Below are 22,714 nucleotides of genomic sequence, written 5' to 3'. Positions count from 1 at the left end.
CACAAAAGTATATGCAGGGAAAGTTATTGAGCCATTGCTTGTAATAGTTTAAAAACTAGAGAAATGCAAATGTCTATTAACAGCTAGATTGGTGAAGTAAATTAGGATGCACCCATAAATTAGAACATTGTTTAAAAGAGTGAGATATACTGTAGACTCTAACACTCTTCCCATTGTCGTGGGAGGAAAATCAGCAGAATGAAGGGTAAAAATACAACTCTATTTTTCGTGTGTTAAAAAAGTGGTTATACTTTCTCCTAATGATGAGTTGAGCCCTGCCACTCGATGGGAGAATCAGCAGAACCTATAGGATCTTACTTGGAATTGACATTCTCTATTGAAATTTTGTTCCTGTTTATTTTTAAATTTTCTTTTTGTTTCACTGGAAAGATGATGCTCAGTTTTAAACACTAAAAGTGTACAAGTTGCTTTGTTACAATAAAACTAAATGTGTACACATACACACACACAAAAGTGGTTATAGTAATCTGTGCCTAGAAATTATTTGAAGTAATGGACACTAGCTATCTTTGGAGTGAGTAGGGCAGAATTTCACTTTTCTTCATTGTTTCTGAGAGAGAAAGAAAATTTTTTTTTAAGATTTTTTATTTATTTGACAGACAGAGATCACAAGTAGGCAGAGAGGCAGGCAGAGAGAGGGGGAAGCAGGCTCCCTGTTGAGCAGAGAGCCTGATGCGGGGCTTGATCCCAGGACCCCGGGACCACGACCTGAGCCAAAAGCAGAGGCTCCAACCCACTGAGCACCCAGGCGCCCGAGAAAGAAATTTCTACAGAAAGAGCATAATTTGAAAGAGGAAGTAAAAAGGATAAATTTCAATGTAAATTTATATTGCTAACATTTTTTTTTAAAGGGAATGCTACCTGCAAGTTTTTGTGTTGGAGTGAGTTGAGATTTACATGTGGTTTATTATATCGCATGACCAACTTCTAAATATGTTTCATGGCTTTTTTTTTTTTTTAATTTGACAGACAGAGATTACAAGTAGGTAGAGAGGCAGGCAGAGAGAGCGAGGAGGAAGCAGGCTCCCTGTTGAGCAGAGAGCCCAATGCAGGGCTCGATTCCAGGACCCTGGGATCATGACCTGAGCCGAAGGCAGAGGCTTTAACCCACTGAGCCACCCAGGCGCCCCTGTTTCATGGCTTTTTAAAAAAGAATATGAAGTTGGAGGACTGTGAGTGTCACTATTAAAGTCGCAGGAGACAGCCCAGTCCTCAGTGTAGCCCAGGAAGCCTTAGGGGCCCCCCACAGTCATGCACCATCAATAAACTATTCTGTACCCCCAGAATAGGAAGTTGATTATCGTAGAATATTCAACTCTTCCCGTATCTGTCAAACTAGCCTCCAGTAGGAGTCACATACTCTGCCTTCAGTGTTGTCTACTTGATCTTTCAAAACCACAGCATCATGTCACAGTCTCTCACTGTGGTTAGGTTTCTGTGGCTCTGTCAGACGCTCTCATGATTCCTGTTCTTACTGATGAGTCGTGGGCTGATCCGGAGTGCTGCAGCCGGACCTGGTGAGAGTCTGCTGAGCCTCGCGTCTCTAAACATTTCAGTCATCTTGTCCAGCTTATTGTTCTCCTAGTTCTTTCCTCAGAATTAAAAAAAGACAAAAAAAAAGTTATCTTTAAGAATTTGACCTATAAACTCATACTTTGTCAAGCCCCGCGTAAGTTAGTGAATTGATCGACTGTCTCTCAGTTCCCAAAGACACATTTTTTTAAAGTTACATGCTTTTGTTCTCATTTTGTTAAAATTACTAGATAGGAATTTTTATGACAGAGTGTGGAAGAGATTATATAAAGAATGATGAGGGACGCCTGGGTGGCTCAGTCAGTTAAGCGTCTGCCTTCAGCTGAGGTCATGATCCCAGAGTCCTGGGATCGAGCCCCACATCAGGCTCCATGCTCAGCAGGGAGCCTGCTTCTCCCTCTGCCTGCTGCTCCCCCTGCTTGTGTGCTTGCTCTCTGACAAATAAATAGATAAAATCTTAAAAAAAAAAAAAAATCCTGTTTAAAAAAAAATGATGAACATGTAGTTGTCATCTGGACCTTCTCCGTAAATCTTCGGCAGCATAAAACCTTGCATGTATATCAGCCCCCGTCACTCAGGGCTTGATTTAGGAAACTGTGTTTCCACATGGTCATTAAGATCTCCTTAGTCAGAGCTGCTCCACGAATGTCTTCTGGATGAATGGTTTTCTGAATAATTGGGGCTTTACCCTTTGAGTACCTATTCTATTGGATACCCTTTTAAAAGTGCATGACAGGGGTGCCTGGACGGCTCAGTGGGTTAAAGCCTCTGCCTTCGGCTCAGGTCATGATCCCAGGGTCCTGGGGTCGAGTACCACATGGGGCTCTCTGCTCCGCAGGGAGCCTCCTTCTTCCTCCTCTTTCTCTGCCTACTTGTGATTGCTGTCTGTCAAATAAATAAATAAAATCTTTAAAAAATAAAACTAAACTAAGGTGCATGACAAACTTACCTAAATGGGTAATGTTGTTCAGAAGAGTCCCATGGTAAGCATTCAGGTGGTAAGTAGTTGGGTGTTCCCTGAAGAATTCTTTCAACTTTGTTAAATGTTTGAAAATTTTCCTAATAAATATTGAGGGGGGGGAAGATCACTTTGGAAAGTCCTGTGGCCCTCGTTTCAACAGCCTTGCGGTTACTCAGCTCAGCGCGTGGAGCAGCGCGGTTCGCATGTTTCCATCTGGGTAGTAGCACGTGATGGCACCTCAGCCCTCCGCCAGACGGACGGACCTGGCTTGGTTCGCGCGTCCGCCTGCCGGCGCACACGGAGGTGGCTCCTCCCTCTTAGCCATTGTTAGGAAGTCATGCGTATCTGTGCACAGTGTTCGTGTGAATCTATTGTTACTTCTTCTGTGTGTATACGTAGCACTGGACTTACTGGGTCTTACGGTAACTCTTCATTTCACTTCTCGAAGAACTGCCGAACTGATTCACAGAGTGGCTCTGCCAATTTACAGGCATGTCACCGGCCACAGAGGAAGGCTCCCATCTCACCCCGGGCCTCACCTGTGCCTGTTGTTATCTGTCATCGTGATGAAAGCCATCCTGGTGGGTGTGGCCGGGCAGCAGGCCGGGAAAGGCCACAGAGGGGGGCCCGGCTCCTGTGGGCCGCCAGACACCCCCTCCTCCCCCATTTCACACACGGCAGCTGACTTTGGCCTCTGGGCCTGACTTGGGAGAGGCAGAGGCGGCGTCTTGTTCTCATGTGTGGGAAGGCTATGAAAAGAAAAACCCTTGTTGGCCCAAACATTTAAACAAGAATTACACTAGATGTTTTGTTCTCGCTCTGACATGGTCAGAATTAATTTGGAGATCGAAAAAAGGATTATTTTATTGTTACTGTTGTTGCTTGGTTTTTGAATCTGAGTTACTTAATACAAGAATACAGAGGGAAATACAAAACAAAACACATGTCTTAAGTCTATTAAATGGTACTAGAACCTCCCCAGGTCATACTTCAGGGCCCTACTTTGTTGGTGTGTGGGGGCTCCACGTTCAGGCTGCTGGGGAACTTCTCGAGAAAAGGTCCCTGTGATAGAAGGCAAGCTGCAGGGTTCGTCTGCGTGTCTGGAAGTACACAGCCAGAGCCTAAGAGATCATGAGCGTTTTTTTTTTTCTTCCTCCTTAGGTTTAATAGGAAAAACTTGCTTTCTGCAAACAACTGAGAAAACTTTCCTTGGAAACTGTTTCTTTGGTCCATATGGAGCAGCTGGAACGTATTACGCTGTGAGGCCCTTGACGGGACAGGCGCTTACCCCTGGTCAGCCAGTGTGATTGTCGCCATGGCTAGCAAGAGGAAGTCCACCACCCCGTGCATGATCCCTGTGAAGACCGTGGTGCTACAGGACGCCAGCGTGGAGGCCCAGCCCGCCGAGGCTTTACCGGAAGGACCCCAGCAGGAGCTGCCCCCCGAGGTGCCTGCCAGCAGCAGCGAGGCTGCCCCGACATCCAGCAGCACTGATGGCCCCGCCCTGGCCAACGGGCACCGGGGCACGCTGGACGGCTATTCGTTTTCCTGCAAATACTGTGATTTCAGATCCCAGGACATAACTCAGTTTGTGGGACATATGAACTCAGAGCACGCAGACTTTAATAAGGATCCAACTTTTGTATGCACTGAATGCAGTTTTCTGGCAAAAACTCCTGAGGGCCTTTCTCTGCACAATGCCAAGTGTCACTCGGGAGAAGCCAGCTTTGTGTGGAATGTGGCCAAGCCAGACAATCACGTGGTTGTGGAGCAGAGCGTCCCCGAGAGCACCTGTGCTCCTGACGCACCGAGTGAGCCCAACGCTGAAGGGACTGACGGACAGGCCGAAATCATCATTACCAAAACTCCAATCATGAAGATAATGAAAGGCAAAGCTGAAGCCAAAAAAATTCATACGCTCAAGGAGAACATGTCCAGTCAGCCTGTGGGTGACACGGCCTTACCAAACCCACCAGCGGGGGAGACCGAGGCGAAGGAGGGGGACCACCCCTTTGTCAATGGGGCAGTCCCGGTCAATCAGCCGGCCCCCAGCTCGGCCAAAGGGCCACATGCAGCCAACGGGCCCCTGCTGGGAGCGGTGCCGGTCCTGCCGGCCGGCATAGCGCAGTTCCTCCCCCTGCAGCAGCCGCCCCCTGTGCACGCCCAGCACCACGGGCACCAGCCGCTGCCCACGTCCAAGTCCCTCCCCAAGGTGATGATCCCCCTGAGCAGCATTCCCACCTACAATGCGGCCATGGACTCCAACAGCTTTCTGAAGAACTCGTTCCATAAGTTCCCCTACCCGACCAAAGCGGAGCTCTGCTATCTGACCGTGGTCACCAAGTACCCGGAAGAGCAGCTCAAGATCTGGTTCACAGCCCAGAGGCTGAAGCAGGGTATCAGCTGGTCCCCCGAGGAGATTGAGGATGCCCGGAAGAAGATGTTCAACACGGTCATTCAGTCCGTTCCCCAGCCCACGATCACCGTCCTCAACACGCCCCTGGTCGCCAACGCCGGCGGCGTCCAGCACCTCATCCAGGCTGCCCTCCCGGGTCACGTGGTGGGGCAGCCGGAGGGCACAGCGGGCGGCTTGCTGGTCACGCAGCCGCTGATGGCCAACGGGCTACAGGCGCCCAGCTCGTCCCTGCCGCCCGCCGTCACGTCGGTGCCCAAGCAGCCCCCCGCGGCGCCCATCAACACGGTGTGCTCCAACACGGCGTCGGCGGTGAAGGTGGTCAACGCGGCCCAGTCGCTGCTCACGGCGTGCCCCAGCATCACCTCGCAAGCCTTCCTGGACGCCAGCATCTACAAGAACAAGAAGTCTCACGAGCAGCTGTCCGCCCTGAAGGGAAGCTTCTGTCGGAACCAGTTCCCAGGGCAGAGCGAGGTGGAGCACCTGACCAAAGTGACCGGCCTCAGCACCAGGGAGGTGCGCAAGTGGTTCAGCGACCGCAGGTACCACTGCCGGAACCTGAAGGGCTCCAGGGCCGTGCTGCCCGGCGACCCTGGTGCCATCGTCATTGACCCCGGGCCCGAGGCGCCCTTCTCTCTGGCGGTGGCCAAGGCCCCCGAGGGGCCCTGCGTCCCGCCAGCCGCCACCCTGGCAGCACCCCCTTCCGCCAGACGCCAGGCCTGGCACCAGACCCCCGATTTCACCCCAACCAAGTACAAGGAGCGAGCCCCAGAGCAGCTCAGAGCCCTGGAGAGCAGTTTTGCACAAAACCCCCTTCCCCCTGACGAGGAGCTGGACCGCCTGAGGACTGAAACCAAGATGACCCGCAGAGAGATCGACAGCTGGTTCTCGGAGAGGCGGAAGAGAGTGAGCGCCGAGGACCCCAGGAGGGCCGACGAGGGCCCCGGCCCGGATGAGGAGGCGGTGGCGGCTGCTGAGGACGAGGCGGGAGAAGGGGAGCTGGTGGGGGACCTGAGGGTCCCCGGCGAAGACGGCTCCCTGGAAGGGCTTGGCAGCCACTCCCTGGCAGAGCGCAAGGTCAGCCCCATCAAAATCAACCTCAAGAACCTGCGGGTCACGGAGGCCAACGGCAGGAGCGAGCTCCCGGGGCCAGGTGCCTGCGAGCCCGAAGAGGATGGGCCCGGCAAGCCCGCCGAGCAGCCCCCCGGCAAGGCGAGCTGCAAGAAGACGGCCCAGCAGCGGCACCTGCTGCGCCAGCTCTTCGTGCAGACGCGGTGGCCCAGCACCCAGGACTATGACGCCATCACGGCCCAGACCGGCCTGCCAAGGCCTGAGGTGGTGCGCTGGTTCGGGGACAGCAGGTACGCCCTGAAGAACGGCCAGCTCAAGTGGTACGAAGACTATAAGCGGGGCAACTTCCCTCCAGGGCTGCTGGTCATCGCCCCTGGCAACCGGGAGCTGCTGCAGGACTACTACGGGACGCACAAGACGCTGCGGGAGGAGGACCTGCAGAGCCTCTGTGACCAGACCCAGATGAGCTCCCAGCAGGTCAAGCAGTGGTTTGCAGAGAAGATGGGCGAGGACACCCGGGCTGTGGCGGACACGGGCGGCGAGGACCAGGGCGCCCGTGAGCCTGCAGCCATGCACAAAGGGACGGGCGACGCGTATGCGGAGGTGTCGGAAAACAGTGAGTCGTGGGAGCCCGGTGCCCCTGAGGCCAGCTCGGAGCCCTTTGACACCCGGAGTCCCCAGGCTGGACTTCAGCTGGGTAAGGAGCCCTCGGGGTCTGGGGCCATCCGCTGGGGGGGAGGGCGGGGCTCCTGGTTCGGGGACAGCAGGTACGCCCTGAAGAACGGCCAGCTCAAGTGGTACGGGGGTGGCTGCTGTCCTAAGCTCCCTGGCAGCGGGACCAAGTGGCCGGCTGCTTCAGGGGGCACCTGGCAGCAGAAGCTATTAGAGCGTGATGGAATATGACTTATAGTGTGATGTGTTTCTGTCGTTAGGGGAAGGAACACAGTGGGCCTGTAAGTGTGCAAGCTTTTCTAGACATTTCCTAGCAGTGGGAGAGTAGGTCAAAGCATCCTCAGAGTCAGGTGGAACCACAGCCCCCCGCGTGTAAGGAGAGAGGAACAGGACTGTTGAAATTCGACTCAGGACGGCGAGCAGAAGGAAAGGGGCTCAGATTGCCCTCAGATGTGGGAAGTGCTTTAACGGAGATGGTGAAAGCCCCATAATCTGCATTTGTTGCTCTTTCTGATTTGGAGAAATGGAAAATCATCTTCCCTCTTAGACAGCTGTGGAATCAAAAGCTTGAGTTTTGTTCCTCCGTTTCTCTGGATCGTATCCCTGGTATTAGCTTGAAAGAAAACTTTAGAAGTTACCAAAGAGAGTTTTGAAGCCCCGGAGAAGTCACTTTGGCAGTATCAGGTCCTGAACCCCGGGCTCCCACCTCCCCTTCCCCTCCCCATCGTTGGGGGTTTGTCTCCATAGAAGCCTCATCACAGGATGGCCAGCAGCCGTGGAAACGGAGCAAGTGTCTGGATTCTCAGATTCTCCGATCTGGGGTCCTTCAGAAGTTGGTTCCGGGTCCAATATTTCCAGACTTGGCCTTGTTTTCCTCAGGCCCCCATGAGTCAGCGAGGCCCACACAGGCAGCGGCGGGCTCCAGGAAACAGGACTGGCTTCGCGGGGCTGGTTGCCTGGGGCACCTTCTCCGGCACTGGGCACCCTGGCTTGCTGGCAACTAGAACAATCTAGATTCTTAAATTAAAATTTCACAGAAGTATATTTTGGGGGTAGCTGGAAATAGGGTGGTGGTTACAAACCTTGTGAATGTATTTAAAGCCATTTAACCCTACATTCAAAAATGATTCAAATGATAGCTTTTATGTCGTGTATGTTTTATCACAATTAGAAAAGCTAACGGGAGGTGGGAAGAGTAGGTTTGAGTCACAAGGACTGCCGTCCCCTGCCCCCGCTCCTGAATCCACCGCTAGGCCAAGTGTGGTGTCCCGGGTTGGGACAGAGCAGGTGTGGCACTGTGGCCGCCTCCTCTTCTGTCTGAAGCACATAACCCTTGGCTTCAGGAAGGGCTTGTCTGTGTGTCTGTGCTTGGTTTCTCCACCGCCAGCCTCTGTGCACGGGCCATGTCGGCGAGCGTCCGGGACCGTGGGCCTCTGCAGCACCCAGCGGGGGCCCGGGCTTCGGGGGCGCCGGTTGGCGGGGGGCTCTGCGGGCCCCTCGGGCTGCGGGACAGGCGGGCGGCGGGTGGGAGCGCGCGGCCCCTGTCCCGGCTGCCGGGAGGTGGGGGCTGGTCCAGGTGGCGGCCACTGTGGAGGTGACAGGCCTGTGTTTTCTCCTCAGAAACAGACTGAATGGGAACTGCTCACTCTGAAGGACTGGCCCGTCCGGGACGCCGCCTGCCACGGGGGAAGGGCTCACCCCGCCTCCGCGGCCACACGCCGCTCCCATGCCCGCCGCCGCTGCCGGGCTAGCCCGGAGCTTCTGGAGGCCTCGCCGCCTGCCCAGACCCTGCCGCCGCCGCCCAGTGCGCCCGGGGAGAGCAGAGCGCTTGTCAGTCCTTCCTCGCACCATGTAGGACCTTTCCTTTGCCTTCCAGTGGATAAAATAGTTCAGAGTTTATATTCATAGACACGGAATCAAGTTTTTAACCTATAAATCCGCCTATCCACATTTAATAAAACATCCGATTACGAACGCTTTGGTCACGTAGAAAGCTGGGTTAGCCAGCAGCGCGGTGTCTCCCGTCATCTCTGCAGACGCCCTGGGTCTGCGCTCTGCAGGCGCGGAGGCCGCGCGTCCCCTGCACCGCAGAGCAGAGCCGGCGGGAGCCCTGGGAGTCCCCGCGCTCCTCAGGAAGGCGGCGTCCGCCCACGAGGCTGCCCTTGGGGGCCTTGCCCTGCCCTGCCCTGCCCTGGGGGCAACACGGCGGGGGCAGGCCACCGGCTAGTGCTTGCTCCCCGGCTCGGAAGCCGTTCCAGCCACACTGCTTGTTCGTGGGAGTTTGAATCATGGACCAGAACTTTTCAGTTATCAGATCAAGTTCTTGAAGCATTTGTTGTCAAGTCCGATGTACTGACAGCTGTGCCCACGTTTTTACTGTTGTTTTTCAGTCTAGATGTTCTGAGAGTGAGAGGAAAACTGAGGAAAGGAGCAGGCAGGGCCGAACGCAGAAGTGCACGGCCCCAGCGTGCGGCTCTGGCCGCTGTGGTTGGCAGAGCCCTTGACCCCCACTCCCTTCAAGGCCGCCAGCGGTCTGGGAAGGAAGACCCGCGCTCGGCTGGGAGTAAGAGCGAACGCTCTGGGATCTGGGGAGCCAGGAGCTGTCAGAGCGGGGGTGGTCCTCAGCACGGAGACCTGCAGATGGGGGGTCCTGGCCGGACACCCAGGGTGCTTGTGCCCCCCTGCCGAGGGCCTGGCTGCGTGCTGGACATCACTGGACAGGCCCTTGTGAGGATTTTTCTTAAGTTCTGCATTTATATTCCCAGATTTGGAAATAAGATCTTCTTTAGCCTAATTCTCAAACCATTTTTTTAATTGAGAAAAATCACAGGAAAAGGTGCTTTTGAAACACTGGGCAACTTGCTTACAAAGCTGTACTACTTGGTAAATCGCTATTTCCCCAAAACTGGCTGTTCTGAGAGCAGCAGGCGATGTCCCCGACAGCTCGACTCGCCTGCCAGAGACCACCTGCTTCCCTAAGCCTGTGAGCTTCCCCAAGGCCCTGTGAGTATGCTCCTCCTGGGCCCACAATGGGGGCAGCACAAAGCGGCCCCAGAGACAGAGGGCAGGGGCTTCAGGCGCGACAGGCCGGCGGGAGGGTAGGCGCGGTCTTTCTCCCTGACTCTGCCCAGAACTGAATGGGGTGCGGCCCCTTGCTGGCTTGGCTCCAAGGACGAAGATGGTGGTGGCACCTTCTGCCTTCCAGGAGACGGCTTTCTCCGGACACCAGAAGCCCTTGAGCCCCTGCTCTTCTAAAGCGTCTTCTCCCGCTCTCCCAGGCCCAGTAGGGACCACCTCTGAGTTGTTTCAAACATGATGTATGAGTACTTGGCAAGTTCCGCACCGTGTTTGTGTCCTTTTCATTTGAGTGTGAAGCTCTTTAGCCCCAAAGACCTTGTGGCAGAATTGCCCGTGGTGAGTGATTGCCTTCCTTCAGAGAACAGACACTTGGAATTTTTCCTTTAGGGTTTATGTATGGTTTATATACATGCAGATTAATTTATATATACACATAGATATAGTACAGATGCTCATTCGATACTTGTAAAACGTCCACCTGAAGTATATACCTGAGGGAGCTCCCGGCACGTGGCTGCTGGGGAAAGGAGCCTGTGTTGGAGGGAATGCCAGGCCCAAGGTGCCACTGCGGCGGCCCACCGGAAACCATCTGAGTGTTGGCGACACCGGCCTGCCGGCCTCCCTCTGAGCCCCCCACTGGCTAGAGGGCTTTAAAGAGAATTTTCTCAGTTATTTAACTAGTGTTCATATTTCATTTACAACCCAAACAGCAACACAAAAAATAAATTTCGTGGTGGACAAGTTCACGCAGGACATAGCGACCAGACTCAGCACCAGCCTGTCTCTAGAAGGTGGAGAAGCTGCAGGCCTACCCGCCTGGGCGTGTGCTCCTCACAGCTCTTAGCCCTGCCCATGAATGGCAAGACGGCCCAGGTAAGGCCCCCAGCAGCCTAGAGAGGCCCACCACCTTGCTCTGGGCTTGGACCGGAGCAAACACGGTCGCAAGAATCACGGTCACCGGTGATGGCAAGTGAGACGGCTGATCAGCGAGCCGGTGCCCAGGGCTCTGGGAGCTCAGGGAATAATGCTCACCCGGCACGGAGACCCACGCAGGCCTGGAGGGTGGTGGCAGGGCCTTGGAGGGAGTGTGGGACCTCAGCAGGCAGCCCTGTGTCCTGTCACAGGACAGGTCACCGTGGTTTTGCATGCTGTCGAAGCCTGTCTGTGATGTCGCCTCTGGCAGAAGGCGGTCTGTGGGCTGCAGAGTTGAGACATGGGGTTAGTCCCCCCTGAAGAAAAGCCTATTGTATACGGTGATTCCTCTTTCTCCTCTGTATGCACGTGGCCTCGTCACAGATAGTAAACATTTCAGTGTTTCTTGTCTCCTGTGTCTGGCACATGTTTGGTTTGTTATATATTTTACCTGGGGTTGTTGTAGTAGGTGAAACCAGATCATCATCTGATCAAGGAAATCTGGATTTATGATATATAGACCTTGCATATTTTGTTACTTATTTTAACTCGACTATGAGAGAGCTTTTTGATTTGAGAGGAGAGTTGTCCTGTTCAGGAGTCACGCGTTTCTGAAACAGAGCGCCCTGCTCGGATGGCCCTGTTGGCATTTGGGGTTTGGTAGCGCCACGTGACTTGGAGCTCCTGGCCTTGCCGGGTGACTGGCGGCTGTCCCGGTGGACCACAGTGCTCCGAGCAAGCACCGAGCAGAGGCCCTGCTCCCTGTTCTCCAGAAGCACGGGTGTGGGAGCCGGGCAGTGTGGGCTGGTAGCTTGTCCGCTCCCCTGTGCACGGACGGTGGCGTCCCAGCCGGCCGTGGGGGCTGTCCCACCAGGGAGTTCCAGCATCTTTTCCAGGCTAAGATGTGGCTCTTCATCCTGCTCAGTCGGTGGCTCAGTGACAGGTCCTATGTCCCCTTCCTCCCCGCTCTGGCCCTGGGACATCTGTGCCAGGCTGCCTTCCATGGAGGCTGGGCGCTCGGGCTCTCCCCACCTCCTTCGGCAGCTCCCAGCGGGGCTGCCTGGTCCCCGGCCGCGTTGCCTCTGGTCTTCGTGTTCCCTTCCCCGACTGCAGCCCTTGCGCCGTAGCATCCTCGTCTGTGTAAACACCACGGCTGCAGTGCAGAAAGGCGCTTTGTAGGAGAGGAGAACCGGCCAACAAGAAAGCGTGAAACCAAACCAAACCTGGAATTTTAAAATTTTTATTTATTTTTTTAAATCAAACCTGGAATTTGGGCTTTTTCTCATTTTTCTCCCCCTTTCCTTGCTCAGAGTTTATCTGGGGCAGGTTATTGGTTTGACCCACCTTTTGTATTAGGTTTAATTATCCTTAATTTTCCCTTATCCCACTGACACACGAGGCTCAGTCGAATGCTGGGGAAGAGCCTGGAGGTGGCTGAGGGTCCACAGGACCAGCTTCTAGGCCGGAGCCAGCAGTCCCTGGCCCGGGACGCTGACAGGCTGGGCTCGCCTCACTCCCGTCTGGAGTCCCATGTCCAGGTCTCCTGACTCTGCTTCCTTTGTTCTCTTTCCTGAGGAGCACAGGCCCGCCCAGCCTTCCTGCCCAGACCTGGGGGGGCCAACTCTGCGTGCCTGGAGGAGCCCAAGCCTTCTTCTGAGCAGGCCCCGCTCCCGGCCTGGCTTCGGTCTGAGGGAACCAGCACGCTCCTTCTCTGGCCGTTTGCAACAGCCAAGTGGTGTGGCGCCAGGGCTGGGGAGGCTGGAGGCAGCTTCTCAGCAAAGTGACGGGTTTTGATTTAGGCCGAGTGACCGTGGAGTGACGACTGCGGGTGCGCCTTGGCTGGCTACCTAGCCCAGCTCTGCGTCCAGAAGGGACGGAGAGGCCTCGGTGGGAGTTGGTTTCTGCCCTAGCCTGTGTGGTGTTCCTGGCACTGGGTTGTCCCGGGCGGGGGCTTCTCTGAGTGGACCCAGCAAGGGCATGCAGGGGGGCAGTAGAGCGCTCAGAGCATTTGGTCCTAGGGGTGATCCGGAGCCTGCTTTTCTGTTTCTCAGTCCTGAGTGACTTCTCAAGACTGGCCACCAACCTGTACACTCCTCCGAACGGGCCCCCCCCAGGCCTTTCCCAGACGGGAGACTGGACAGCTTGGTTCCGGCAGGAAGCAGCCATTCTGTCTGCAGAGGCCCCGAGCAGGGGCGGAAACCCGCGGGCCCGGCAGGCCCAGCTGGCCCCAGTCATCACACAGACATGGGGGACAGCAAGCACCTGCCGCCTTGATTTGTAAAAACACTGTCTTTTGGTTGGCAGGACCACCAGGATCCACCAAAAACACATGAGTCCTGCTTTGCTGTCCCCAGCCCCCCGAGGCTTCTGCTGCCCTCAGAGCCTGGCCCTTGTGGCTACTCAGGCTGGAGCCAGGGGGAGGAGCGAGCACAGCGCGCAGGGCTTTTCAGGGGCGGTTCTCTTCCCTTCTGCTGGGTGTCTTTCCCGTGGCCCGCGGGGGACAGGGGGCAAACCAGGGCGCCCGAGAGTCTGCAAGCGGCCAGCTCTTAGTGCCTCCTCCTCCTCCGGAGCCCAGGTCTGCCGCGGTCGCCCGCGCACCAGAGCGCTTGCATGTTAGTGGCGTTTCTTGGTGCTGCCCTAGGACTGTTCTTCGTTCCCATGCTAAGTGGGGGACTTGGAAGTATTTCAAATATTCGGCTGGAGCCTTAGGTGAATTGTCCAGGGTAGAGGCTGTTTGGAGTCACTGGATGTAGAAAGCTGCAAGTGTGTGGTCGTTCCCAAGGGTCAGACCCCAGAGTAGATCCGCTGGCGGAGAGTGAGAATCGCCGCTCGTGGTAGCTGTTCTGTTACTTGTGTTTAAGGAGAGAGACGGTCACTCGTCCTTGGGTCCTGCCCACACAGCGGTCTCCTTCTGGCGGTTTGCGTGAGATGCTGGCTGGGCGGGAGCCCCAGGCTGAGGGGCGCCGGCTGGAGGGGGCCCAGGGAGCCCGGGTGAGCGCCAGGGACGGGGTGCCCCGAGTAGAGGCGTTCCTGCGGCACTTCTGGGCACGCGCGCCGCTCCGCTGTCAGGAGGACCGGACCCGGCCGTAATTGTTACAACGAAGAAAACACCAACCTTCCTCTCTCCCCTGCCGGCCATCGTTCATTGGAAGTTTGCTGAGCACAGTCTCGGGGGAAGTCAGGGAGGTTGCCGCAGCTGCCGTTGCTTCCCGACGGGCCTGAGTCCTGCTGGTTTTCTGCCGCCCACTTACCTTCTGGTCTTCGGTGCCACGGGAAGGCCGGGAGTGGCTGGTGGGCAGTTTGCCCCGGTGCGCCTCTCGTCGCCCAGAGACGCCTGAAAGACGGGACCCTCTTGGTGCTAAGAAGCAACTGCCCTGTTTGTCCAGAGGCAAATGGAAACTTCACCGAACTATACTAGAGGGTCCCTACCCCCTGCGGCCCCAGGTGTGGCACCAAACCGAGGGGCATACTCTGCGGGTCAGGCCTGGGGATGGGAGTTCTTTACCCCGGGGTAAGAGTTTTAACAGAAAGACGAAACTTGCCTTTGGACCGTGGCTGTGCCGAGGCGGTGGAGTGGGCTGCCCTCTCTGGGCTGAATCTCCAGGCCTCATGAGGTCCCCCATGGGGATGCTGCTATTTCTAAGATGCAAATTGCACATTTCCTAGATTTTGTATCTGTGGATTTGGATGAAGGGAGCAGGGCCAAACTGCTTATACAATTTGATATGGGCCGAAATGGTACTTCAAATCTTTTGATTGTTCCTAAATAAAAACATAAATACATTTCCCATCTGCTGAGTTTATTTTGTGGCGGAGCCCGGAAAACTAGGAACACTTGACATCTGCTGATTTATTTAGTAGGCGAGCCTGACCTTAAACGTGGCTGGATGAGCAGGGCCGTTCGCCTTGGCCCACTTCAGAGGAAAGTCCCACTCGGCATCTCCCACGTTGCTGTGTCCACACAACTGGCTTCCACATGACGGAACCGTGATGTTTTTAGAAATGACACCACATAGACAAAGGCAGATGAATCAGACCTGGAGTCCTCAGGTGTCTGGTGAGAGGATGCTGGCAAGTCCTTTTCTTCCCCTTCCCCATGAGGATAGTCAGAAGCAGAGCTCGTTGTGTTTGCTAGGGAGGGGCTGGTGAACCTGCGTAAGGACTCAGGGCCTAGAAGGAAAGTGAGAAGCCTCATTCCTGGAGTCCGAGCGATTGCATCTTGTTGGGGGTGACTCTGAGGGCCTGTGACGGGAGGAAGAGCGCCCACAAGTCATATCCCCGGGAGCAGAGACATAGGAAGGTAGTTCCTGTCCCAGGTGGACACCAGGGTCTGTCCCTGGAGAGTGTGTGTGTCCCTGGTGTGTCCCTGCTGGAGACTTGGCCCGGTGGAGGCCAACTTAAGCCTTGAAAAGCAGCTTTGTGTCGAATGTAAAGCAAGTCTGTGAGAGCCGGACCAATCTGGTGTGAAGCCCTGAAGCCAGTCACCCGAAGCCCCCGGGTCTGTGCAGGCTCAGGCGGTGGCTTCTTGGAACACAGCTGTGGAGAGTTGGCAGCAGAAATCTGCGGGGTGGTGCGGGGTGGTGCGGGGTGGGGGGGCGGGTGCCTTGAGCTTCGGCGGGGCCTCCGGGCAGGAAATAGAAGCCCTGCCTGACTCCTGGGCACGAGTCCCCTGGGGGTTCTCACAGGAACACCCAAGGATTGTCAGGCTGAGACAGAGCTTGAGCTCTTGAACTGAAATGTGAGGCAGGACCTTATTTTGTTCCGTGAACTAGTTTGGTGGGATAACCTGATACTGCTTGAACTGGTTTCGCCCCTCAAAAGAACAGCAGTGGTGAGAGATGACGGGCTCAAACGGAAAGATGAGTGAGTTTCGAACCAGCCCCGGCCTTCAGGTGTTGTTCAGGATGTGCCGGTTGGGGGGTAGGGGTCGGGGGGTTGTCCTCTGCTCGTGGCCCCAGATCCTTGTGAACGGCCCTGGCCTCAGCTGGGTGGTGCTGTGTGCGCGCACCTACTGGCTGGGAAGTCCAAGCCTGCTGCTCGGGGTCCCTCTCTTCGTCCCTGCTGTGCCAGCCAGCCAGGACTAGTTCCTGCTGGAGACTGTGAGAGAGGGGACCCTGCAGGGAACCCTCCACGGCTTGTCTTTGCCCTTGGTACCACGGACGTCGTCCTCCTGGCCGTTTTTTTGTTTGAGCAGAGGACACCCCCCAAAAAACAAACTGGTGAGTCTCAACTCTGACTACTCATTGGGTTTACCTGGGCAGCTTTTGGAAAATAGCTCTTTGAGCTCTGGGCACCGGCATTTTCAGAAGCTTCCCAGGTGATGCCTAACCCAGTGTGGGGGAGGCAGTGCCAGCCCAAGCTTCCCACTGCAGGGACAGGGCCTGCACGCACGGTGAGGCCGCTACCCACCACAGGCCCAGACCGTCAGGCTTCACCAAGTGTCTCCCTTCACCCCACCTGCTTGGGGGGGCCTCCCGGGGCCATCAGTGAGGTTAGGTCTGCCTGGAGGAAATGAAGGTGAAACTGATCTGTGCCGCACGTTTTCTGCCAGGATGAAAGATCAAGACATTGGCCATGAAAGGCAAAGGCAGTGTCGCAGGGAAGGTGGGTGGGTGGCAGGGGACAGGCATGCCTCAGGTCTGTGAAACCACTGCAAGGACTTCAGAGCTGTTCCTCCCCAAGTCACACTCTAGAAAGATACTTGTTCAGTAAATGAACATGTTCTGATTAAAATAAAAATGGTCAGTACCAACAAGCCAAGCCTGCCCTGTGATGACAAACAGCCCCTGATGAAAGACCAGCACAGAACCTCTTTCTTCATAGATTAAAGCTCTCTCCTGGCCACAAGAACCTGGAGTGGGAAAACATGGCTCGGGGAAGTCCAGGTTAACTCCCACCCACCACCTTGTCTGTGAGAAAAGGACCATCCTGAGTAGGCCAGAGCAGCTCTAGAAGAAAGCCAGGGGGCCACCAAGAACCTGAGCGGTAGGAGCCCTGATATTGATTGCCGAACCTTCTCAGTGGGCAAGAAATATTCTAAACTATCCCAGTTCTCCAGGTGGGTGGTTCTCAGAAGGACCTACAGTGAACCAGGACTGGCCCCCAATCTGTGAGCTTGGGAACTGTTAGGTCTTTGTGGTCTGACTTGTCAGACAGCAAAGGGATGCTTGGAATCTCCGACTCTTCATCAGCCTTGGACTTGGCTTAAAAATCTTGGTATCTCCACACTTCGTGTGGTATGTGAATTACCACACGGGGGTATACTAATTTCCATTTAAAGGAACAACTAATTACACTTACCTGCATCTTTTCAGTGACAGATCTGTTCAGACTCCCTGGGCTGACCTTTTAGGCCTGTCACCACCCATCCACCAGGCAGGCAACTGTGTGTATGTGCGTCATTTCTGATCTACACCGGCACAGACCACGGGGAAGGTAAGGCCATGGCCTTTTCAGCCAGGTCTGGGCGTACAGACTGGGTTGCAAGCCAATGAGTTTTCTCACCCGAGGTCTGAGCGCTGCGTTGTTTTGAAAGGAGAGGCTTCTGCGGGCTGGGAGGAGCCTTGGGTTGCTTCCCACTCTCCACCACAGCTGGCAGGCCCCAGAAAGCTGGGCTAGCTCACAGGTGGGCTAGTGGCCACACTTGACCCCGACATACCGTCTGCAGTCAAGCAGGAGAGGGTGGCCTCACCCCACCTCCTAGCCCAGAGGAGGAGAGATCTGCTTGGCCTGGAAGTTGCCGAAAGCCTCCTCCCTCCTCCACTGCTGAATAACCACCCAGCAGATAGTCCACAGGTGCCGGTCTCCGGACAAGTGGCTCTCCTGAGTCCCCCCCGGAGGAGCCCACACAGGCACCCGGGGATGGCTTAGCTGGCAGCCAGATCTCAAGGCGCCAACATGGCCAGCAAGTGGCTGAGCCCAGAGGTAGGCGGCGGGCTTGCGTGTGCTGGCTGTGCCGTGGGGCGCCTCTGTGCCCACAGGCCAGGACCCCAGCTTCTGTCCTTCAGTGGGGCTGCTTTCCCAACCTTTTCCATCTCCTTTCTGGGACCTTTGCATCAGCTAGACAGAAGCAGCCAGAGGCACAGCAGCTGCCCCCACACCTGCCCACAGAGCAGACAACGCCTTAACCCTCTTTCATTTCTAAGGGAAGGCACACTCGGTCTCTTTGGTTTCAAACCAACCAACCACCTGACCATCTGGATAGTCTTTGCTGGTTCTTTTCCTCCAATCCGTACCTACCGCATTCCTGCCAGCCTCACCGTCTGCAGCCCAGCTGTCCCCGCAGGACGCGGCAAGTCACAGCCAGCCTGTCTCCTCCCCTCCCCTGGGCTCTGCCCCAAGGATACCTCCACAGGTGAGGAGCAGGAGTAAGGAATTTAGCAACTAGCCTACTGAGAAGAAAAATACTGTTGTTTTCTTAGGTCCTTTTAAAGCTTTTCCAGTAAAACTTAAAAATTTTGTTAATATTTAAATTGTAAACCAAATGCTGGCAACCATATATAATTGTTTGCTATGGAGAAGACGGGGATATCATACTTGCAGAGACAACTTCGGAATTAGTTTAAATAAACCAATACGTTTTCTCAGAAATTAGTATAATTTCCTTCGGTTTACAATCCATGATATGGAAAGTTTAATAGAATGTTAAATAATTTACCTTCTACCCTAAAAGTAAGCTATAGAAAATGGAATCACTATTAGGATCGAATAATAACAAGGCTTTAACGGCTCAGTGGTTTTTCTTAAGAGTATATAAATATATAAATCTTGAAAAGATAACACTGTTAGTTGAGCTGTAAAATCCATAAAAATAACAGTTCTGCCACAGTGCACAGACATGTTCGTTCATTTGGCTCCCCCACCCTCCAAGCAGCTTTCCGGTTAGAAGTGGAAGACCTAGAAAATCAAAGACCTACGTGAAATAATGAAGATAGTGAGAAACGGGTGTGCAAAAAATAACCTTTAAAATTCCATCTCCAACATCACAGATGCCCAGTAACAGGACTTTCAACTGGTTTAGTGAACACCCAGGACCGTCTCTGCATCCTCGTGCTGAGCTGGCTGCAGGCTCTGATCCCAAGTCTGCTGCTGCCCCGGGGAGAGAGGTCTTCAGTCGGAACTAGGATGGGGGGGGGGTCCCCCTCGGCGGCCCGCAGAAGGGCGCCCTGAAGGAGGCAGGTCCGTGTGTGCAGGAGTTTCCTGAACGTACTGGGGAAGATCCCCGCCACTTCCTCCTCCATCCTGGCACCCGTGTCCAACCAAGGCCTCCAGTCAGTCTTCCCATTAGACCTTCCGCTTGTTGGTGGCACGTGTCCGTGGCCTCTGCGTGTGAGGCACGCCCTCGCCAACCACGCGGCAGGAGTGGCTGCGCGGCTCAGCCAGCACATCCACAAATTCTGGCCCCCAGGGAGCAGGTCTGTGTACTCCAGGTTCGCCTCCAGGCCATCCACCTTGGGCTGCCCATGGCTTCTGGCAGCAGGCAGACGGTGTGGCCCGTGGTGACGCACGGCAACCAGGTCTTCCTCCTCCTCCTGAGGTCCTGAGGTGCTGCTATTCCTCCTCCAGCCGGCGCCCTGGGGCTCTGCCGCCTCAGACCCCTCAACACAGTGGCCCGAAGGGTAACCCTCCCGGGCCCACGGCAGGCCGGGCCACCCGCTGCTGCTATTTCTAACACTATCCCCTGTATCTTGCAGGCTGGGTAGTGTCCCCAGCCGCGGGCAGCGCGCCCTTGTGCTGTGTCCTCTTCCTCAAGCAGGCGGAGCCCCTCTGCAGGCAGGTCCTGTGCTGCTCCGCCCTGGCTCGGGGCCAACCACCCCACCCCTGCCCAGCTGCACTTTTAAAGCTCCAGGACAATGTAAACGTGGGTTTGTTTCCCTGGCCCGGTGAGGCTGCTGCTCTCTCGAGAAGGTCCGGGGTTCTTCAGAGCCTCCTATGCCGCGGGCTGAGGCAGCCTCTCTCCCAAGGGGCTACAGCCATGGTCCTGGCCCCACAGATGGAAGGCTCCATCTCCAGAAGTCAGGACTAGATGTGTGTGCTTAATTAATTCGAGACACAATACAGTTTTTGCCTTCACCCAGAGCCGGGGGCATGGAGGCCCCAAACGGTAATACATCTCGTTAATGGCTTGGTTTTGTCTAGCAGTCACTGCTGGAATCCAGGCTCCGGGCCTTGGGGCCAGGATGGCCACCACGACAGGCCACTTCCCAAGAACCCAGCTCACGGCACTCCATGAGGCACGCGGTACCTGCTGCTCTCAACGAGGCTGGCGCACAACTAGAGGCGGTTGTCTCCGTTGACCCGAGTCCTTCGTGGGGCCCTGGACAGAAGGAGGGAGTGTCCTTACCAACAGTGGGGCCTCGCAGCCCCGTGGAACAGCCCAAGCCAAGGAAAGCCAGCCGTGGAAAACCTCTACCCAGGAGCAAGAGAAGGGCCCAGAAGGGGCTGCAAGTCGTCCTTCCCGTCTCCCCGGTGTGCTACCCATCCTTCACCCCCTCACCTCCGTTCCCGACTGTCAAAATGGTCTGCCAGATGCTCCTGGGAGATACGAAAGTCCTCAAATGGCTGCTGATAGCGGGCTTCAAAGGAACCTTCCCGGGCCCGGCCATGGAACAGCGGGCCTGAGGCATCAGAGCCGCGCTCCCGCAGAGACATGCCGAAGGGACTGAGGTCCCCGTTCTCCTGCTTCAACAGGGAGGGCACGTGGGGTCAGTGGCTCCCTGGGGCCTCGTGAGGATGCAGCCCGCCGGCCCCCCAGCCACGCTGCGGTTACCTTGGCAGGGAAAAGCTCGATCTTGACGAGCAGGGAGGCCAGCTCCAGGTCCTCGCTGTAGTTGTTCTTCAAAGGCACGGCTCTGTACCCTGGAGGAGAAGGCCTGGCCCTCAGCCTGGGGGGATCCGGGCCGCGGGCCCGCCCCCCGCACTCCTCGCACCCCTAGGTAGGTCCCGGGCGCTGTCCTAGGAAGGGTCCTCACCTGTCTTCAGGCCTTTCACCGGGAAGGTAGCCTGAGCCAGGAAGTTCTGGTCACTGAACATGTCTTCCTCATACACCACGAAGCGCAGAAAGGCGAATTCCGGGTTACTGATCTGGAAGTGGAAGGGCTTGGCAGGCCACACAGGGTTCAGTCCATTGTCCACTGCGGAAGTCAGGGCAAAAGGCCTCAGGCCACCGGCTCGAGAGGACAGAGCTGCTAGTGTGGAGGGGCCTTCAGGGCATGGCGAATGGGGAAGGCAGACCTACCCACGAACTCGGTCTTCTGCTTGACGCTGTCATACTCCGCTCCAGCCACCTCAATCTCCACAAAAGGACACACGATGCCTCGGCCGTTCTTTGGCAGGTGCCGGGCCCCCAGTACCTAGAAGGCAGGCCAAGATGGGCCGGGGACTGTCCTTTCTGCTCCTTCCCAGGCCTCACGCTGCAGTGGAGGCAGTGCGCCCTCTGCTGGGCCCCAGGGAGGCGACCCGCTAAATGGCTCCCAGCATCAAGGCCAGAAGAGCAGTGGCGCCTGAAATCTTTGCTTTACTTTGCTTTAGCCGCAGCTTTCAATGGAGTTTCTGCATCTACCTCATTAAATCCACGTCCGTTCTAACACAGACATCTCTTAAAGGACTCCGCCACAGGGAAAGAAAACAGAAATCTCGGGGCAGAGCACATCCTCCCTGTGCTCTCCCCAGCCCTCCGTCCAGGCGGCTCAGCCCCACCCACCCTGAAGCGGGCAGGTGGCACCAGCCCCGTGTGGCTCAGGACCGGGTCTCCAACAGAGCTGGGGGCAGGAGTCACTCTCACTCAAGCCCCATTCTCGCTGGCCCCTCTGGGTGGCTCAGCACTGGCACTAGCTCCCTGTCCTGCCAGGCGGCGGCTACCCACGGCTGGGCCTCACTGGACAGCGTGGCTCTTCAGGGCTGAGAACCGGCCCCAGTGAGCCCACCTGCCTTGGGCCTTTACCACTCTGGGCCCAGCCCCACAATGGAGGCTGCTTAGTTGCCTCCCACCTCAGAGTGGTCAAGCCTTCCTCAAGCTCAGAAACCATCCCGTGCCCCCCTCCCCACCCATCACGCAGACCCCCTAACACTGACTCTGGACAAGAGCCCCAGCAGAGCGACCCCCGCCACCCTGAAGCCCCTAGGCGAGCAGCACGCACCTCAATGCAGACGGCATACGGCTCCAGGCCCCGGAGGCTGCTCTTGTCGAAGGGATCGAAGGCCTCATCCCGCATGGCACTCGGCTGCAGTACGTAGCCGCAGCGGCCACCCGCCATGAACAGGGCCTGGTTCATCTGCATCGGCTTGTCTGGAAGAGCCGGGTTACAGCGGACTCCCGCCCAACACCCCACAGCCCCCCCCCCCCCGCCCCACAGAGCAGCGCCTCACCTGGGGTCTGGAAGTTGAGGGCCACGAGCTGACTGCCGCAGATCCACATGGGCAAGGGGTCGTAATTGGACGAGTCCAGCCGCTGGCCCTTGGGGTAGATGCGGGAGAGCTGCAGCCGGTTGTACTGGAGGAATTTCTTGCCTTTGGCCTTGTTCACGTATTTCTCAGCCTTGGTTTCCGGAAAGGACGACATGTCCCGGTAGCAGGCACGTTCTGTGCCAATCTCTGGGCCAAACAGGGAGAATGCTGACAGAGCCCACCCCCCCAGGCAGCTCCCCCGACCCCCATATAAAGGGACGGAGTGCTCCTCCCTCTTCCTCCTGCCAGCGAGGGCACCCAAACCCACCCCGCTGGGGCCGCGGCCCTTACTCTCTTCATCGAAGGGAACAGGCCGACAGTAGACAACCAGCTCGGAGAGCTCCAGGGCGATCTTCTTCCTGCGCTCCATCATCTTCCCCTCTGTGAGCTGGTGACACACGCAGCCTGTAGCCCCCGGCCGGCAGAAGGGTGCCCCCACAGCACAGATGTTCCCCAAGCCCTTCCCTGTTCCCTGCCTCTTCCAGACCCCACTGGATGGTAACCAAGAGACCTCTGTCCTCATGCCCCACCTCAGAACCATCCTTCCTCTTCCCTGCCTTAAAGGGCACACGTGCCCTCCACCACTCTCAGAGGGTGGGATCCTCACC

At 56.3% G+C, this 22,714-nt stretch overlaps 2 protein-coding genes across 5 annotated transcripts in view; one reads left to right on the top strand and one right to left on the bottom strand.

The window, feature by feature from the left end:
• Window positions 1–14,444, top strand: part of ZHX3 (zinc fingers and homeoboxes 3) — a 106,592-nt gene extending 92,148 nt beyond the window's left edge. For 2 of the 3 annotated variants that reach the window (XM_082744621.1, XM_082744622.1), the window contains exons 3-4: window positions 3,677–6,696; window positions 8,292–14,444. In XM_082744621.1, coding sequence (XP_082600747.1) covers window positions 3,831–6,696; window positions 8,292–8,302 — 2,877 coding nt within the window. In that variant the 5' untranslated portion in view covers window positions 3,677–3,830 and the 3' untranslated portion in view covers window positions 8,303–14,444. The remainder of the gene's footprint in view (window positions 1–3,676; window positions 6,697–8,291) is intronic. The other variant, XR_014315319.1, reaches the window with a different exon arrangement.
• A 3,795-nt stretch (window positions 14,445–18,239) lies between these two features.
• Window positions 18,240–22,714, bottom strand: part of PLCG1 (phospholipase C gamma 1) — a 36,925-nt gene continuing 32,450 nt past the window's right edge. Inside the window, exons 26-33 of one of the 2 annotated variants that reach the window (XM_082744618.1) lie at window positions 22,398–22,494; window positions 22,029–22,253; window positions 21,800–21,948; window positions 20,899–21,013; window positions 20,633–20,794; window positions 20,431–20,519; window positions 20,158–20,342; window positions 18,240–19,977 (exon numbers count right to left, since the gene is read on the bottom strand). In XM_082744618.1, the coding sequence (XP_082600744.1) occupies window positions 19,935–19,977; window positions 20,158–20,342; window positions 20,431–20,519; window positions 20,633–20,794; window positions 20,899–21,013; window positions 21,800–21,948; window positions 22,029–22,253; window positions 22,398–22,494 (1,065 nt within the window). In that variant the 3' untranslated portion in view covers window positions 18,240–19,934. The remainder of the gene's footprint in view (window positions 19,978–20,157; window positions 20,343–20,430; window positions 20,520–20,632; window positions 20,795–20,898; window positions 21,014–21,799; window positions 21,949–22,028; window positions 22,254–22,397; window positions 22,495–22,714) is intronic. The other variant, XM_082744619.1, reaches the window with a different exon arrangement.

Source organism: Mustela nivalis (assembly GCF_964662115.1).
Source record: "Mustela nivalis genome assembly, chromosome: 8".
Classification (NCBI taxonomy): domain Eukaryota; kingdom Metazoa; phylum Chordata; class Mammalia; order Carnivora; family Mustelidae; genus Mustela; species Mustela nivalis.
Note: the sequence above shows the minus strand (reverse complement) of the source record. Positions and strands in the feature narration are given on the sequence as shown.